The sequence below is a fragment of the Telmatherina bonti genome (genome assembly GCF_933228915.1).
Source record: "Telmatherina bonti genome assembly, chromosome: 21".
Lineage (NCBI taxonomy): Eukaryota > Metazoa > Chordata > Actinopteri > Atheriniformes > Telmatherinidae > Telmatherina > Telmatherina bonti.
In genome coordinates, this window is record NC_136630.1 from 16683163 (window position 1) to 16702037 (window position 18875).

Below are 18875 nucleotides of genomic sequence, written 5' to 3' on the forward strand. Positions count from 1 at the left end.
CCCTCTCTCAGTGGGTATTTTGCTCCCCTGTGGGAGGAGGGGGGGGGGGGGGGGGGCTTTTATATGTTCATGCCTGGAGGTAAATTGTCTCATAATCCATCCATGCATGTCCTCTTCCTGCTTTCCAGTGCATTTATACACATCATTATGAATCCAGCCAGAGCTCCAACCCATCTGAGATCTGTCTGCCATTCCCACCAACTGGCACATTATCAGTTCTCTTATTGGGGTCGTGCTTTGTCTCCAAAACGTATTCACTGTTGAATTCCCTACGAAACAGACACACAAATGTCAGCTTTCTTCTTTAGGACATATAGAACTGTGTTAGTTCTGCTAACACTGACAGCCTGATCTTGTGTCCTGCTGTGTGTCAGAGTGGGCGTGCTGAAGGTGTTTTCAAGTGATGTTCTTATAAGCCTCTTAAGAACCGTCTGGCTGCTGACCTTCGCAAACTCCGTCTGATTTTATTTCCAGTGTTTTTGGTTTTCTAAGCACCGTTAAAAATGTGAAACTATTCTCTTTGGAGCAGCATTGCAATGAAACTTGACATTTAATATTTGTTCAGCAGAATATAATCACACACATAAGCGGTCTGTTGTCATAAAAAAGCTGCACATATAATTTCATTTTAGACTGATAATGTAATTCAGTTTATTTGCACCACAACAGTATAATTTTGTACAAACCAGTTTGAGATCCTGCAGACTGAATAAAACTGTTTCTTTATGTCATATTTCATCAAAGTTATCCTATTTGAGAAGCAGGCATGCACCTTTTTCCTCTAATAGGGGAACAGAAGTAGTTTCACCTTCTGAAATAACAATGGGTGAAAGCCTTTTTCCAGATTATGGGACTTGTGCAGAATGTACAGCTGGCAACTTGTTTTTCCCAGTGGGTATGGCAGGAGAATCTGTCAAATCCAAAAATGTCAGATGAGCCATGTGGGTGGCATCCTAGGTGGTGGATGGACTGCATGCACACACGCGCGCACACAAACGAACACATGCACACAAAGTAGTGGGCAGATGGCATCAGCAGCGTATTGGCGACCTCACCCTCCCTCTGGTTCCCTCTCGGGACCCGTCCAACAGCAAATGAGTCTGGCAAGCAGGTGGCATGCACGCATGTTTGTGTGTGCATGGGGAGGATGGAGTCATGAGGTTAAAACTCTGACTGCAGTGTTTGGAGGGACTAGAGATTGCATCGGTGTATAGTTTGACAACAGAAATCTCCCAGGTAATACCGAGCTTTTCTTTTTTCTTTTTTTTTTTAAAAAAGGGAAAAAAAACACTCTTGGCTGCATTGGGTTGTTTTTTTCCACGCAAGTCCTGCCTGTTATGTTGCTGCCGAGTTTTTTTTTTTTCTTCTTTGATTTACTTGTCATTTCTAATCTTCTTCATTGTATTTGTTGAAATCCTCAATGATGCACACAGCTGCAAGCTTTGCTATTTTATATCAAGAAGGTTGGATAAAGCCACCATATGGCCTGTGGAAACCTTAAGTAACTGGAGTCAGTGAGTGACAGAAAGAAGGGGGGGACAGAAAGAGGTCGGATTTAAGCTCTTGTCAGCCTCTTGTAATTGGAGAGAGGGAGAGTTGGGTGGGAGGGTACTAGAGATGGAGAAAAAGAAGGTCAGGAACATCGGCCAAGTGGGTTAAATGAAAGCAAGCAAACAGAGGAGTTTGTTTTTACAGGAAATATTGGCCCTGTTGTTTAAAACATGTTTTTGCATAGTGGTTTCCACAGTAGATGGATATAGTCGTCATGACATCATCCGCTGATTTGTGGACTGGCATTTTGAAACCTCAAATTTCTGGTAATTTCTGTCTCAGTCTGGACGTTAACAGGCACTGACATCGTCTTACAACTTGTCCTGCCCTGGCTAATTCATACCTTTTTTCCTTTTTATCATCAAATTACCTCTGAACATCACCATGAATAAAAATGTATTGAAAGTAATTATTCAGACCATAAATTAGGAGGAAAATGCCTTTCAAGGCTACATATTTAGTATAAACAAGTTTTGGGTCCAATAATGTGGACCACTGGAATGTGTTGGTGGCTGATTTAGAAATAAATGCTGGAGCTTGTACAGAGTGTTTTAAGAGCAGGACAGTAGCGCATGAGGACTGGAGACTACTACTACTAGAGGATGCTTGTGCCCCACAAAAAAGTCAGCAGTAAATACACAAGTGATGAAATTAGGGAGAATATTTCAGTTTGTGTGACAAATGATGCTGGCTTTTTGTAGTCTAACTTATCCAGGTAAATGTTATGCCAACTAAGTTTGTGTTGTGTGGCAATAAAAAAGTCTATGTGGGAGGAAACGGTAACACTACTGAACTTTAAATAAATATGTTTCTGATGTTTCTAAATGCTTTGCTGAAGGATTTTTTCTTATAATATCTGAACAAAAAAAAAATCCATTTTGGCAGGGGTCTTTGCTCAGGAGACTGGTCATTTCACTTCCCTCAATGGCCTGTAGAAGAACTTAACCTTTTTAAAGGAGAAAAAAAAAAAAAACTGGAGGAATTGGTTTTGACTGTGGATGTTTTGTGCAAATTTGAGCGTTCACATGAAAAATAGTGGAACATACTTGCTATATATTGCAAGACCAGGTATTGCATGTGGTTCAGCTTTACTGAAGAGATGACATGCAAAGATAAAGACCAAATGAAAACTGTTGTGGTTTTCCCAGATCGCTGATGAGGCCAAAGTGGTTTGTTTCTACTCTGGCAGGTAAGTGAACTTCCCAAAATAGATGTACCATATTTCTAAATAATTAGATGTCATTTCAATGTTTGCTCTTTTCAACTCGATGATCAATATTTGCTACACACAGCTTTTTCATTAACACTAAATTATGTTATTTAGATGATTGCAACAAATCCTGTAAACCTTACTGTAACAAAGCAGCAGTCTGTTAAATGCAATATGTGAATTAAATAATTGTACAGCACTTCAGGTTGCTTGTGTTTCAGGCACATTTCCACTTTAATTCACAGTTTTCACTTAAATAGAGTAGCACATAAATGTGTATTTAAAGGTTTTGATTGTAATTGATGAATGTGATTCTGTCTTCCAGAAGCCTATGAAAGAGAAAGGCATCAGTAAAGTTTTCATAGTAAACTTTGGGTGTAAGTTGGTGTGCAGGATGTAGTTATCGGTGAAATGGTCTGTTAACTCATCTGTCTATTCTCTCCGGGTGTTCAGGCAAATACAACCCAGGGAGCCTGGACAGTCTTTAATAGTTTCGGGAGAGGCCATGAGAAAGATGGGCTGGGGTGAGATTAGTTGTTCCTGGATTTTAGGTTGGAGGATGGCATTAGGCTTTGCTTATTTGTGTGTATATAATTCTTTAAGAAGGCAGAATGTGGATTTTTGTAGAATTTATATAGTTTTAGAATGTAGTGTTTGTTTTTTACACTTCTGTAAAGCAGGAAGTAGTTTGTCCCAATCAGCAGCAGAGATTTGTAGTTTGTTCATTTGAGATGCTGCTGCTGCAGGCTGGGCTGCTCCACAACAGCATGGTGTGTGTCCCTGTGTTCCACTGTATACTTTCACCAATAAAAGAATTCTTTACTGGATTCCTGCTTGCTTCGCTGTTTCCAGTTGGTTATGCAGGCTGTTTTTCACACCCACTAGAGTTTAAAAGGTGACAATAAAGTTAGGGATGCACCAATACCCATATCAGTATCGTACTCAGTATTAATAAAAGTGTTTTGATATCACAACCAATACCCGACCCCACTTATCAAGCCAGCGCAGATGTGTTAGATGACATGCTTCATACATGTTTTGATAGAAATAAAGGCCTTGAATGTTAAAATGTGACTTTTTTTTTTTTAACACTAAAAGTGAAATCTTTGTTTAAAAATCACAATGGTCTGTAATGTTGTTATATTTGTATTGGTGAGGTAACTTAAGAAAGAATTGGTAATTTATTACAACCTAAAGAAATCTTACAAGTTACAACAGCAATAATAACCATAGTCACAATAATGTTCACATAAACAGACTTGGTATCGGCAAATATCGATATCTGCAGATATTCAAATTTCAGATATTTGTATCTGATCGGAACTCCCAAAAAGTGAATCGGTGCATCCTAATTAAAGTTACTTAGATAATTTCCATTTGCTGGAGTTTCACACTTTTCTTTTCTAGACTTCTTGCTATTCCCATTCACTATAGGTCAAAACGCAGTATCATCTGTCAAAATAACACACTTATGGTAAACAGTGTTTTGTCTGGGACTATGCATGTAAAATGTGTACACCCTGTCATTTATTGCATGCCCCTAAACATAATGCACACCCAGTTTACATCACACACACCCTAGAATGCTAAAAATACATGACATTAATAAACTTGATTCTTTCCAGCTCCAGGCTTTGCTATTCAAATATGTTGTTGAAAGGAAAGTTAGTGGCTGTAAGACAAAAATAAATATTTGGCAAATGAGATTTATTTCTGGCTTGATTTTTAATGGGTTTTGTTTGTTTATTTGTAAGCATGTCGCTTTGTCAATGTCCTGCCTGATAAATGAGTGAAGGCATACATGCTGATGAGTATGCAGCATTAAACTGATCTGGGATTGATTCAGTGACCCCGGTTGAGGGTCAGTCATGGAGAGAGGCCAAAGGTCATGTCACAGTTGAGCAGCAGTTTCTCACAGATTGCTTGTAATCACACTGGCAACATAAGTCTTTCTAGATACTGTTTGTGGATTTACTCAGGCGGCTGTGAAACTGTGAATGAGGATGTAGCTTTATGGGCAAACAGCAAAATACCAGACTTCTAACAAAACAATCAGTGTTTATAATTTGAAGGATGGGACCTTGCACATGCCGTAAGAATATTTGAGTATTTAAGGAGACGTAGAAATAACTGAGTGGCACAAAATAATAGGTAAGAATTGCTTGATTTAGCTGTAAGTGTTAGTAGAACGGGTTTATTAGTGTCACTTCAAGAAGGCATTAGAAACTCTCCTGGTTTGTGGCAGGTTGCTATTTTTGCAGAAACAACTTGACAAAGATTGACAAAATTTTACTGACACTGACACTTCTGACTGGTAGCTGCTGTGTAACAAATCATTTCATAGTAATTATTTCTGACAACTCACCTGTCTGAGACAAACATTCAACAGGGGAAGTACATTTTTACAAATGTATGAGTGCAGAAATGTTTTATTCTAATTACCACTTTTGGCAATCCTGTCTTCAGTAAACATTTTGGCTAAAAAAAAAAAAAAAAAAAAAAAAGTGATGTTAGGCTGACAGATGGGAGGAATTTTTAGTGCAATTTTCTCAGCAAAAAGATAACATAAAAGTAATGATTTATATCATTATTTTTTTAATTTACAAATCCAAATTGAAAAAAAATTAATTTTATTGAATCTGATTAGATTTTTTTCTTTTAATTTCATGATTGCGATGCATCTTTATTTTTCTGCTTTACAAGATTCATATTTGATAAGAGCCTGACAGCTTGCTGCAAATGTTTTGTTGCCTCCTGCTTTTGTTTGGAGACATCATGATTGTGTTTGCTGATGTCTGACAATGGGCCAGATTGATTAGCTGGTCTTGGAAATTGCCATACAGCAATGCAGAATCGCTTTGTATTGAACAATTGATAAAGAGCTGCTTTCAACAAGAAAAGCTGCTTGGTAGCAATGAGTTATCATACCATATATGGTATCCAGGCAAGCATTGTAATTGTGTTCAAATTCATATTTATCTCTTCAATCAGTGTTTAATCTTTTTATACTTCTCAAATCAAATGAAGACAGGTGGTTTTCAACATGCATGGACGCTGTAATTACTTACATGCCTTCATCGTAGCATCAGATCGTTGCCATTAATTGTGGCATGTTGCAAATAGGAAGTTTTTGATTTGTAAATGATAAGAGTTGGCTGAGCTGTTAACTTCTGTCAAGTTGTACGAGAAATATGACCATGGGCACCAACATGTTTATTTTTGTTTGCTGACTGTGTAGTACTGTTGGTATAGATGTAATTAATGGGGAGCAAGTTAATATATCACATTCCTCTCAGCTTCATCGCTTATGGTATAGAGATATGCATGGGATAAAATCTTGGCATACACACTTTTTATATCCTTATATGGCTCCTTATGCGACCCTCCCACAGACGTGTGTTCCCACTTCAAAATTGTGTTCTGGCCTCCCACCTACACAGCCAGCAGTTCCAGGAGCTCTTATAAGGTCAGACAAGGTAGATAGCAGGTGGGCTGTGGCTGTATGTTGGTGCTAATTTTCATGTCCTACTGCTGGGTCTGTTAATTAAAACATAAAGATATGAGATAAACACTTTTCTCCTCAAACTGAATATATAACAGTACCATCAGAGGGTTATTGCAAAGAAGAAAAAAAAGAATGAGACAGCCTTCACATTAACTAGCCCAAATTAATTGATTGCAAAGGAAAGCAAAGCATTTACATTTGGTATTCTTCATTCAATAACTACATATAAATAAGAAATGTTTGCTCTAGATAGAAAGGAAAAAGAGTTAATGCACAGCAAAGTTAGGTGATCAAAGGCCTTTTGATTAGAACCTCTAAAACTTCTGCAAACTTCTGCTAAGCTTCTGAAACAGAAAGACCAGACAGCAATGTGCAGATAATTAGAAAATGAGACTGATAAAGCTCTGGACAAAAAATACCTGAAAAGCAAAAGACAAGTTGGGTGGAATTTATCTCTGGAAGATGGTTCTGATGCTCATCTGTGGGTCACTGATGGTACAAGATTTGCTAAAAGTGATTCATTCAACAACTTTGTCTTATGTTTATTAAAAAACACTCATCAATATACTTCTCCTACAACTTTCCATACATTCAGTATAGGATGTTTACTTTCTAGGAATTGGATCAGTACACGTGTAAGTAACTACTATGTGATGTACAGAAACTATGCGATGCACCATCTGCTGAGTATTTCAGGAAACTGCATGGTTGGATTTGCAAGCGTCACACTTTTGTATTAAAAACTGAAACCACTATTTTTCCTAGTTTGAAAAGGTTTTCAGAAGGTTTTCTCGTAGCAGTCATGACATCACACACTGCCAAACCACTGTAAAGGATAGCGTGACAAGCCTCTTTTAACTTGAAGTATAAATGTTAATACTGTAGGGTTTCCATGGTGACAACAAGGTGAAGTTTCCCAGGGGACAAAAGTGTCTGGTGTTGTTTGACCTCGCCTTTCTCCAATGTAGCCGTTCGAAATTAAATTAAAGTTTCATGCCTGAGTAATGAGAACAAATATTAATTAGGGAAAAACTTTCAACACTGTAATGAGGCGATTGATCACCGTCAGACAGCAACGGATTGGACGCCTTTCCATGCTGGTGCTTACATTTAAGTGGTGTTTTAATGAAAAGCAGTGTGTTTTGTTGTGTCCTTTTGATATCATCCGAAAGGGAAAAGTCTTTTGGATTTTGGTCATCAGTGTTTATCATTGCTTCTACAAGCAGAAAAAACCTTTTGTAATTATTTTTATTTCATTATAGAATTTAAGGTTAAGTACAAGTAAACAGCCAATTAATGTCAAAGTTACTCAATGCATTAGCTACACTGTGTACTCTTTTTTTACTGTTATGACTATTTGCCTTTTAATGTGCTATTGCATTGTGTTTTCTGTTTTGTTCCCAGCTTTGTCTGTGGCTGTGAGAGCCCTTCACCTTTGCTTCCTTCTCCATCTCCTCGTCTTCCTCTAAGTGACTGAAGCCATGCCCATTGTGTCTGCAAGCACAGGTAGAGCCAAACATATGTTCAAGTTACTTGTTTATGCTCTCTGATGCTTTTTATCTGCTTATAAATAATGCATCTGCTATAATGCGTCAGGGCAGCATTCATATGAATACATTACTGGAGTTTTAAAAAGAGTACATACAGGAAATCTCTCTGTAAATAAATATAAGGGAGCTTTAATAGTCTTGCTGGTTCTTTTTCCAGTTGTGACATATGAAAAGGATAAACACAGATGCCCAATGGACCTCAAATGAGTTTATGCAAATGATGAGTTTGACTGAAATTTAGTTCACCATAGAAACTCCTGAGCTTTTAATTATTCATAGGGCTGCATGAGACTCTGGCTCTGCTAACATCCCAGCTCCACCCTGATGCCAACCATAAAGAGGACCTAGTGTTTCTCAGAGGCGTCTTCAGTGAGAAAAGCATTGGTTACCTCATGAAGGTACAGTTGAGACATGTGATAAGAATTTTTTTTGTTGATTTTAGAGAAAGCATTCACTTGAAAGTTGAGAGAATATTATTGTTCTATGATACAACTTGCCATTTTGTATTCTTATTAAACCATTTTTTTCATCGGTACCATTTTTTTCATTGAAAAAAAACCCCTCAATTTATCTTTTGAGTGTTTGTCTTTCTGCATATTTTTCAACCTCCCAGATCCATGAGAAGCTGAAACAGTATGAGAAGTACAGCCCCACTCCAGTCCTTCACAGTGCTTCATGTCTGGCAGAGGACGTAGGTGCAATCACATTTTATTTCTAAGAATAAGTTACGGTTAATTAGAACTGAAAAGGTAATTCCCTGTAAGATTTGGTATGGCTACATGAAACATTTTAATCAGCAAACTGTCCATTTCTGATCATCAGCTGGCAGAAGAGCTTCAGAACGGACCTCTGGAGGATGATGAGCGAGAACTCCTACTCCTGCTGAGCACTCCTCATTTGAAGGTATATGCATACATTTACCACGTTTCTTCACAAACACACATGCTAATGAAGCTGGAGGGCATTCCTTCAGGTTTCTTCTCTACCTTTCAATACAGAGCTGTGAAAAAGTATTTTCCCCGTTCCTGATCTCTTACTATTTAGCAAATTTGTCACACATTAATGTTTCAGATTAACATAACGTCAGACAAACATAACGTGAGTCAATGCAAAATGCTGTTTAAAATGCTGTTTTTTATTTAAAAAAAAAAAATCACTTAAGTGATTGTGTTCCATGGGAGCCTTTTGGGGAAGAATAAACACTTTCCTCAAATAAATGTCAAAGGGAGACATTTTTTCTATTTTGTCTGTCCCCTTTCCTCTTGACTTTTCTTGACCCTAGACTTTTTTCTTTCCAGTCATAACACTTTCTTTGGCCTTTTTTTAGTTTTTCCTATTTCCTGTCTTCGTTGTTGTTGGTCAGGCTTCTGAAACATATTGTAATTGGTTAATGCAGGCAGTGTTGTCAGCTCATGACATTGTGGCCCAAAAGAACTTTGACCCAGTGCTTCCACCATTGCCAGATGACTTAGACGACGACCTAGAGGAGGAATCGGTAAAGATTGTCCGTCTGGTTAAGAACAAGGAGCCGCTGGTGAGTCGACGCAGTACTGAGAGCATAACAATAATTACTGTATTATAAAAAAGCCTTTACTTTCTACAAGTTTCTTTTTAGTTACATCCATCACTCTTTTCTTCCTTCCATCCATCCATGCAGTGACATAATTGCTGGCGTGTAAACAGTATTAAACATCATAAACCTGAACGAATATTGAGAACCAGCTACTACCACCTCTATTAATGCATCACTTGCTGTAAATTTCTTTTTAGATCCCAAAAGCCGAAACAACTCCACACAAGTAAATAATTAGGTGTAATCTGTCAGAGTGTTGTGACCTTAATGAACTGAAGAATAGATGTGTGTTGAGAAATCTGACTTATTGTTGCATGTTTTGTGTTAAAAAGGGAGCAACCATTCGGAGAGATGAGGCCACAGGAGCTTTAATCGTGGCCAGAATCATGAAGGGAGGGGCGGCTGACCGGAGTGGTGAGTGCTGTGGATGAACTGAGTTTTTTTTTGTTTTTTTGTTTTTTTTAAGTATTTGGAGTAGGAAAAAAAATGAACATGCAAGAGCACATCTTTAGCCAGGGCCTTGAGTAATCCTATGTTTAATATAAACACAAAGAAAAAATAATCATTTTCTCCTATATGTTGAAAGTCCATCTTACCAGAGCTGTTATTGGGACCTAGAAGTGAGGAGATTATGTTGCGTGACCCATTGAACTATCAACAGACAAAAAAATCCTTGAGATTAGTGCCATGAGATTGCATAATTTGAGATTATAAACAAGGTTTGCTCAAAGTGGTTGCCATGGTGATATTGTTGACTTCATGCCAATGGAAAATTACTTTTTTTTTTCTCTCTCTTTTGGATTCATGTCTGAGCCACTAAAACTACTTTTAGTTCTTCAGCACATCCAGAAACCATGTTTTGTTGCCTTTGCTTATAATTTTGTGTGTTATTTTTAGGTCTGGTACATGTTGGCGATGAGCTTCGAGAAGTCAACGGGAACCTGATAACTCACAAAAGACCAGATGAGATTAGTCAGATTCTGGTAATGAGAAAAAACTTTTCCATGTCAGTTTCAGATGCACTGTAATGGTGTTGCTGGGTTGTATGGTGACAGTTCTGTTCTGTTTAATGATCAGTCACAGTCACAAGGCTCCATCACGCTTAAAATCATCCCAGTTGTCGCAGAAGACGACAAACTGAAGGAGAGCAAGGTGAGGACTCTACTTTTCTTCTGAAAGTGTTGACCAGATTAACTCTTTATGCCCACCAGTGTGCACAATGCATTTCACTTTGATACCTGCCTCAATGAAGAAGGTTCTGGCAACTTTCACTTAAATATTAACATCATATGGCAAAGTGGCATTAGGGAAACAGAATCCGCCATCCTGCCGCACTCTAAAGATGTAAGAGTCCATTGGAGTATAAACAAATGAGTTTTTTGTTAATATTTTTGTCTGTATCCTAATTTTTCAGTTTTTAAATTCTCGTAAGTGCTACGCTACATGGTCCCTCCAAAAGCACAAAGATGTCAGGAGAGATCAGTAGAGGGGAGACTACGTTTTACTGTGTTGCTGTAAAGCAACTGATGTTGATCCAGGAATAGGTATAAACTATAACCACCAGCTACATTGCAGTAAAACAATCATTGAAATTTGAAGAGAACTAGTAAAAGGTTCATAAAAATGGGAGTAGGTTCCATTTCCTTTGACTGGCTTGGAGCAAACAGTAAATTAAACATGGTGTAGACAGCATCATGCATTGATTTGTCACAGTAATGCTTTTTACGGAAAGCAAAATCTTAAGGAAGAAGACACAAAAAAACAAGTTGCTTAAACTGTGTTCTAGATAGACTATGAAGAGAGAGCTGTAGGAATTTTATCAATTCTGCTGTAGTGGAAATGTGTTCACCTGGCGGGCTTCATGGTGCTGGGGGCATGAAGGGGTACATGGATGAGAGGAAAAGTGTTTTATTAAATGTTTTTTTGTTTTGTTTTAGCTAAGTTTGCGTTTGTTGTGTAATTTCCCAATGCATTATATCAGTTAACCAGTCATTGGCAGAAATTCCCAGTTTCTTTCCATCCCTAATAGAACAACATGTCAGGAGAAAATAGAACAAAATAAATAAATAAACTGTGAGAGCAAATCTGTCAAACACCAAATACTGATGCATAATAATGCATTTGCAGAAAACTGAAAAGGTTTGTTAACATGAATATGATGTGTGTCCCACAGGTAACAGCCGAGTGCACACAGACTCAGTTGTATTGATTGTCTCCCTGAACTGGCGTTGTTGTATTGTTGTTTCCAATGTATTTAGTCAAACACCACCTGTGATGGGCTGTCCAACTGAGCTGTGACAAACTAATCCTTTGACTAAATGAGGGCAAATGTCTTTCATTTGGTGCTCATGGTGGAAAAAATGTTCAATTGTACACTAACAAACTGATAACACATAATATGGTGGTAACTGTGTTTATATGTTCTCATAGAAACAACATTTTTTATTGACAAGTTTTAGTTTGGAACAAATTGAAGCATCTTGTTTTTGAGTGACTCATAACCATTAACACATAGGAACACACACACACACACACACATACACGCACACACATACACACACACACACAGCCCTCTGATTGGGAGAAAACAATGTAGCATCAACACTTCCTGATATCAGAACAAGCAATGGATGAGAAACATCAAACTGTTATTTTGATATATGAAGGGATTCTATACTGGCATTACTAGCAAAATATTTCTCCTCCTCAAAGGTCTTCCTTCGGGCTTTGTTTGACTACACACCATTTGAGGACAGGGCCACACCATGCCAAGAGGCTGGACTCCCATTTAAGAGGGGGGATATCCTTCAGGTTGTGAGCCAGGAGGATGCCACTTGGTGGCAGGCCAAGAGAGTGGGCGACTGCAACCTGCGTGCTGCCCTCATCCCCTCCACTCAGTTTCAGGAGAGGTAAACTCTGTTGTCACGTAGATGTTTCCATCTGTGTATTTCTTTTTTTTTAACTGACTTTTTTGATTAATCAAAAATAACATTTGTTCTGCTTGTTTTTTATCAGACGCCTGAGATACAGAATGAAAATAGCTTCTCTTCCTGCCACTGTGTCTCCCAAAACATGTAAGAATTAAAGTCCACAAGCTTTAAACTGCCTCCCATAACACTTAAATACAAATGGATGGGAAGCTTGGATTGAATAAATAGTGGCTTAGATTTATTATTATCACAATAAAAATCCAAGTTTAAATATGTCATTTCAGTAGATTGGTAGTGTGACAAAAGTACAGGGGATACAGAACAGTAAATAATGTGTTTAAGGATTTTTTTTTTTTTTTTAAAGCTGTGATGCTTATCAATTCTGACTCTTAAGACTGTATTGAGTTTATGAAGTGAATTTGAGAAGGTGACTTTAGTATCAAGCAAACACATATGACAGTGGTGGTTGTGTCAGATTCTCTATTGATATTGTGTGTTATTCTTGCATTGCTAACTTCAGACGATCGAACAGAGAGAGGTATGTAGTCAAACCGTCACTCTAGAAAACATGTCTCATCTTCAGACTATCACTGGTGGCCCTAAAGTGACAAAAACACAGCAACATTTCACACAACTATCTTAATTCAACATTTCAGAATGCAAGTATTAAAGAACAGAAAGAGAAACATGTAAAAAAATTATGAGGTGTTGTAATTACATCCCCCTTCCATGTCACCATTCATCACGGTTCTCTTTCAGAGAGCCTCCTTAAAAATGTTGTGATTTATGATGCAGTAAATCTGAGATAAACTTATATGTGACTTAAAGGACACATCTGAAGACGTGATTGCCTGTTGTCTACAGGATATAACTTGACTCACACAGAAGAAGTGGTGAGCAGCAGATCATTTAGATCAGTCATTTTCCAGTAAGACTCTGGCAATGGCTGAAAATGTACACAATTAATATTAATAAATGGTGATGCTGAACAAGAGGGGAATCATTTTCTCCTCGTTTTGACGTTATTAAAGGGATACTGTGTAACTTTTGGCCATTAGGATCCCTTTTAGGAAAACAGAAATTTATTGTATTTGCAAAAAGAAAAAAAAAAAACAATGTTCATCTTATTTTTATATTTTACACTTTGGTGCCACTGCCTGCATGTTTTCATGCTAAACACTTTCAGATCCATTTGAAAGTCACAAAAACCCTCCTTTGTCCGATTCTGCCCATTTATCTTCCCAAATTAAATGTTTTTTTTCCTTTTCTGTCTTATTTTACTTTTTTAGACTAAGCAGTTGCCATTAGTACTACCTCCCAACTGTAACTACACTTAACCTGTGTGTTCCCCCTAACATCTCCTCCATGCTCTTCCCCTGTATTCTCTCCCTGTGCATCGTCCCACAGAAGACTGTGACAGTAAAGGTGCTCTGAATGGAAAGGACGTAGGTGAGGAAGTATAACTGCTGACTTTCTGCTAATCACTGCAGCAACATGTTTTCTCAGCCTGTGTGCCAATTCATACTTTAAGTTGTTGAGGTGTTGTGGTTTGCTTTATGCTGCTTTACTGGCTTTAATCTATTGAAGTTTTGGCAGATTAAAAGTTGAAATCAGCAGCTAAGTTGCACCTCATGTCTACATAGTTTACAGATATACAGTACCTAACAGCTCAGTTAAAATGTCAAATTGTTGTTTCTCTGACTTTCTAGTTGTCTTTGCTGATGTATTGTCACTATGTGAATCAACTTTAGCCTATAGACTGAAGTTGTAAAGAAAAGCTGAAATTCTGGCCATTAAAAAAAAAAAAAAAAAAAAAAAAAAACAAAAACAAAAAAAACCCAAACAGACTCATAAAATCTGATGTGTACATATCTGTCAGCAATATTTAGCTTCCTATAAAGGTGGGCAGGTGAATCAGTACCGACTGTCTACATCCTACATTTAACCAGAAATGCTTAAAACAACTTGCAATTTTAAAATGCACTGAAACAAATTTCCTTATCAGTGCCACTTTTCAATGACTCTCATTGCCAACTGAGAGGGAAAAAGAAGGAATTTCCCTCACACAGAAACTGAGATGCACATAAAGGTTGAATATGGAACATTTTTATTAAATGCTTTTTTTTTTCTTTTTTTAATTTTTACATCCCAAGGCATTTAGAGGGGTGCAGAATGAAAGAGCAGCATTTCCTTTTTAAAAAATTATATTTTTTATTAATAATGTATTATTATTAATTGTCTGAAGATTATTTCACTACTAATTTTTCTGTTCGTACGATGCCCCCGCAGTCACTGTAGCCATCATGCAACATTGTAGTTATTTCACAATTTCCGCTGTATTGAAGATCAATAAGTTTTCCAATTTTTAGAACTTTCACTTAGATCATATATTATTTTAATGTAATTCAAGTGAAGAAACTATTACTACTACTTTACAAACCATTGTAAATGCAATCATAACTGCAGCCCCTACATTTTAAAAGGATGTCAATATAATCCAAAAAATGTCCTCAAAGTAGGTTTCCAGAGACAAAAAATACCCCAGTTAAATACCCCATCTCATCATAGCTTGCTAAACGATGTGAAAGCAAGCTTTTCTTTTCAAATTAATCTGAAAGTTGATGATTTGTGGAAAAAGGTAAACAGTGTCGTCATACTTATCCACAGAACTTTCAACAGTATAAACCTTCAAATGAATTAGTTAGTTAAATTAGTTAAAAAATCAAAACAATGCTGACAACTGAAACCAATTTATGTTGACATAACAAATGCTTGTTTTATCTACATGTAGTTTAAAATCTGTGTATAATAATAAAAGGCTAATGTGTTATGGTTCACAGAATTTTTGAAAGAAATTGTGATAATACAGTTTCCCCTGCCCCCAAAAGATTTATGAATATGTCAAAGATCCCAAACTCTCCCATGAAAATTGTAATTAATCTGAGCTTTTGTCTTTTTCCATCCACTTTTGTGCTTGTGAGATTGCTCAGAAGAGGCAATTTATTTATAGTCATGCCGATTCATTTGTTAAAATCTTAATCTTGTCTCTTTTTTTGCTTCATCTTTTACTGATCATTATTAAAACTTGATCATATATTAGCAGGCAGTAATTGTAAAACTCCAGGAAGGACAGATCTGCTATTAAGGTTTTATTTTAATTATATAAATATGGCCCTAAATTATGCCCCAGGATAATAACAAAAATCTGTCAACACCTTTAACTATCTTTAAATTCATAACACTGTCTGCTCTAACATATTCTAACATAGCAGGACTCTGTTAGAATATGTTCAGACCTATGGGTCAGACTGTTGGGCTTTTTGAACTGTGCAGCAGCAGCAGTCGGCAGGCTTCTCAGTATCTTCGTGGCATCTCATGGCTTCTCATTGTGCATCAAAAAGCAGTCGCTCTTCACGCTACCTGCCAACTGCACTTTCCTTATGTTTGGCGGCGTAGTAGACATAACATGCATGGCTTCCAAGCTTCACTTGTGATAAGCTGATTGAATAAATGGTCTAATGTGAGCTGTAGTTTCTCCAAAGAGTAAGGCAGCCCCTGCCTTCTGTGGCCATCCTTTCTCGTGGGATTTTTACTCAGGTACTCTTACTGGTTTCTAACCGTGTTGTTCAGTGTTGGTCTTGTGTGATACGTGGTAAAGGATGATCTGGCAGAGTAGGAGGTCTGATTTGACGTCATCAGTTTGCTGTAAATTAAACGTAGACGTTATTTCTGTAGGTTTGGTTGATTTATTCATGAAGAAAAAAAGTAAACAACTTATGTCATCATTTGTGCTTGGTCAGCTTCCTGTAATTCCAATTTTTTTCAAATTCTTTTTATTTTTATTTTGCATGTATCAACCACAGCCAGCCTCCGTAGAAGTTTCCGCCTTATAAAAGATCGACAGAGCTCACCTGCAGAAGCACACACTCAACAAGCTAATCACACAGAGTTCCTGATTTATGAGGAAGTCACACAGTATTTGCCACACCCTGGCGAGAGACCCCGACTTATTGTACTGATAGGTAAGGTTCAGTGTGATTGGTTGATGCTGGAAAAGATCTGATGCAGGATGCTTGCGTGCAGATACTGTGGTCATGTTACATAACCATTCATTCTGGTAATTACTGTGTTATGTGTGCTGTCACAGGATCATTAGGAGCTCGGATCACTGAGCTCAAACAGAGAGTGATTGCTGAGAATCCTCGACGGTATGGTTTGGCTGTGCCTCGTAAGTCTTTTGTTTTGCTCATCACTCACATAGACCAGTCAGTCATAACATTAAAACTACTAACAGATTAACACTCATTTTTATACAAATCAATGCTCTGCTTGGACAACATGCATCCTATTATGGACACCTACCTAACCAGACCCCTGCCCCCACCTTTCACACACCAATAGCACTCCCTTACATCATCAGCCTCTACTAAAAGGACAGCATTTGTCCCCCAATACCAATCTAATGGGGAAAGAGCCCATTCTATAAAGACCCCCCCCCCCACCCCCCCCACCCCACCCCACACAAATCAAGAGGATATACATTTTGCTCCAGGTGCTCCAAGATCTCATATTCCTTGTTCATGCCTTGGTTGTTGAAGTCTTTCATGACATGAGATGGACTTAGTCAATATTGGGTCGGTGGTCGTAATGTTATGGCTGATGAATGTGATGCCAGAGCATTTCTGCAGGTTGATTCAATAGTTTGTTTATTGTGCTCAGCCAGCATCTTATGTTGCACTTCCTCTTCCTGCCAACTGTTAAACATGTGGCATTTAGACACAACTCGAGCCAGGAAGAGTCATGAGAGAGAAGGTGTTGAATACCACTTCATCACTAGAGCAGCTTTCGAGACCAACATCCAGAATGGAAAGTGAGTATTGAAATAAGTGCAAACATGACTTGAGTCTGGACTTGAAGCAAGTACGATCTGATAGGTTGAAGCTTTACAAAAATGTTATTTATCATTATGCAGAGTAACCTTTCTTTTTCTGCAGGTTTATTGAATACGGCGAGTACAAAGAGAATCTTTATGGCACCAGTTTGGAGTCGATTCATAGAGTTTTGAATCAAAACAAGGTCTGTCTTGTTGATGTGCAACCAGAGGTTAGTAGTATTAACCAACCAGATGTATTTAAATATAACAGTTCAGTATTTACATTTGTCGCTTCTAACCAAATTTCCTTACCCATAAACAAGTTACCTTGGACACTTCTCTATGGATTTAGCACAGCTAATTGCTTTTTAACATCGCTGAAGCTCTGTGGCATTTTAAAGTACAGTATATGCATGTTGTAGCTGGTTGTGTAGTAAATATTTCTACCACATCTAGGCTCTGAAGACTCTTCGGACCGTAGACTTCAAACCATTAGTCATCTTTGTGAAGCCTCGCATCTATGATGGTCAAAGAAAACATTTTGGCTCCTCTTCATCACTCAGCACGGGGATCTCAGTGAGTCACATCACAGTAATCAAAGTTCAACAAGCTCTGTGTACAGTGCTTTTCAAATTACTAGTTTTAAATAAAGAAAAAAAAAAACTAATGCTGCTGAGATGCTTTGTTTAAACTGGTGATCAAAAACCCTGAAGTGTCTTTGCTTAGTCCATAATGTATAAAAAGCAATGTGCATCACAGCACATTTCGCTGATAGGCAACATGTACAGGAAAAAATGTAATTATGCATTTTTCCTGGCTTGATCTCATCAGGAGGAAGATCTTCAGGGAATGAAACAGTCGGCAGAGAAGATGGACAAGAACTACGGCCATTGGGTGGACTATGTCCTGATTAAAGAGGATCTTGTCAGTGCCTTAACTGAGCTCCAAGCTGTACTGGAGCGGGTACAGATGGAGCCACAGTGGGTGCCTCTGTGCTGGGTGAGGCGTTAGCCAGCCGAGCTTCCTGGAGGTAGTTGGGGAAAAAAAAAAAAAAAAGACAATCCCACTGTGCAAGGACACGAAACTGTGGGTTATTTCAAGAGTGAGCCAGTGTTTACTGCTGTGTAACCATTCCTCATATTTGGCTTAATGATCACTGAGTGGTGGCACCATCATAAAACATCAAACCTGTAAACTGGTCACCATAGACTGGTCATCACAGTTGTAGTGCTGGTGTACATACTATGTATTGCTAAAGTACAATGGTAGGTAGTTGTGCAAATAACAGGCATGCAGGACCAAGTTTAAGGTGAGTTATCATGTAAAGTGCCATATTGAACATGTTGAATCTACACAAACTAATGGCAAAATTAGAGAATGTGAGCTATTTGCACACTGTATGGTGGAACCTACTTAATCAGAAATAAGGAGCCAGTGAATTTTGGGGAAACCATTTAATCATGGATTTACTTCTGTGACAATTACAAACCATAAACAAAGAAAATATACATGTGTGGTTGTATTATGTGCAAGAATACACAAGGCCTTTTACTTCCACAGCTTCTTGATGGACATGTTCTTCTCACTATCTTTTTGCATCACCTGGTGAAGATGAGGGAAAGTGTTAGAAGGCAGGAACCGGTAAAACCATGACATTAAAACTCAGTTGACTGAGTCTGGCTC

At 37.9% G+C, this 18875-nt stretch overlaps 2 protein-coding genes across 2 annotated transcripts in view; one reads left to right on the forward strand and one right to left on the reverse strand.

Annotated features, from left to right (window-relative positions):
- Positions 1-7747: 7747 nt before the first annotated feature.
- Positions 7748-18203, forward strand: LOC306771999 (MAGUK p55 subfamily member 3-like; the record flags this gene model as incomplete). Its single annotated transcript, XM_079261371.1, has 19 exons — positions 7748-7772; positions 8096-8214; positions 8430-8507; positions 8639-8719; positions 9213-9350; positions 9722-9803; positions 10287-10372; positions 10467-10541; positions 12102-12298; positions 12405-12463; positions 12840-12857; positions 13727-13768; positions 15851-15916; positions 16183-16341; positions 16467-16547; positions 17096-17189; positions 17314-17422; positions 17649-17768; positions 18024-18203. The coding sequence occupies 19 exons, from the start codon at positions 7748-7750 to the stop codon at positions 18201-18203; spliced, it is 1809 nt and encodes a 602-aa protein (XP_079117497.1).
- Positions 18204-18631: 428 nt separating this feature from the next.
- psmc5 (proteasome 26S subunit, ATPase 5) overlaps positions 18632-18875 on the reverse strand; it is a 6211-nt gene continuing 5967 nt past the window's right edge. Inside the window, exon 12 of the mRNA XM_079260277.1 lies at positions 18632-18794. Within this exon, the coding sequence (XP_079116403.1) occupies positions 18741-18794 (54 nt within the window). The 3' untranslated portion in view covers positions 18632-18740. The remainder of the gene's footprint in view (positions 18795-18875) is intronic.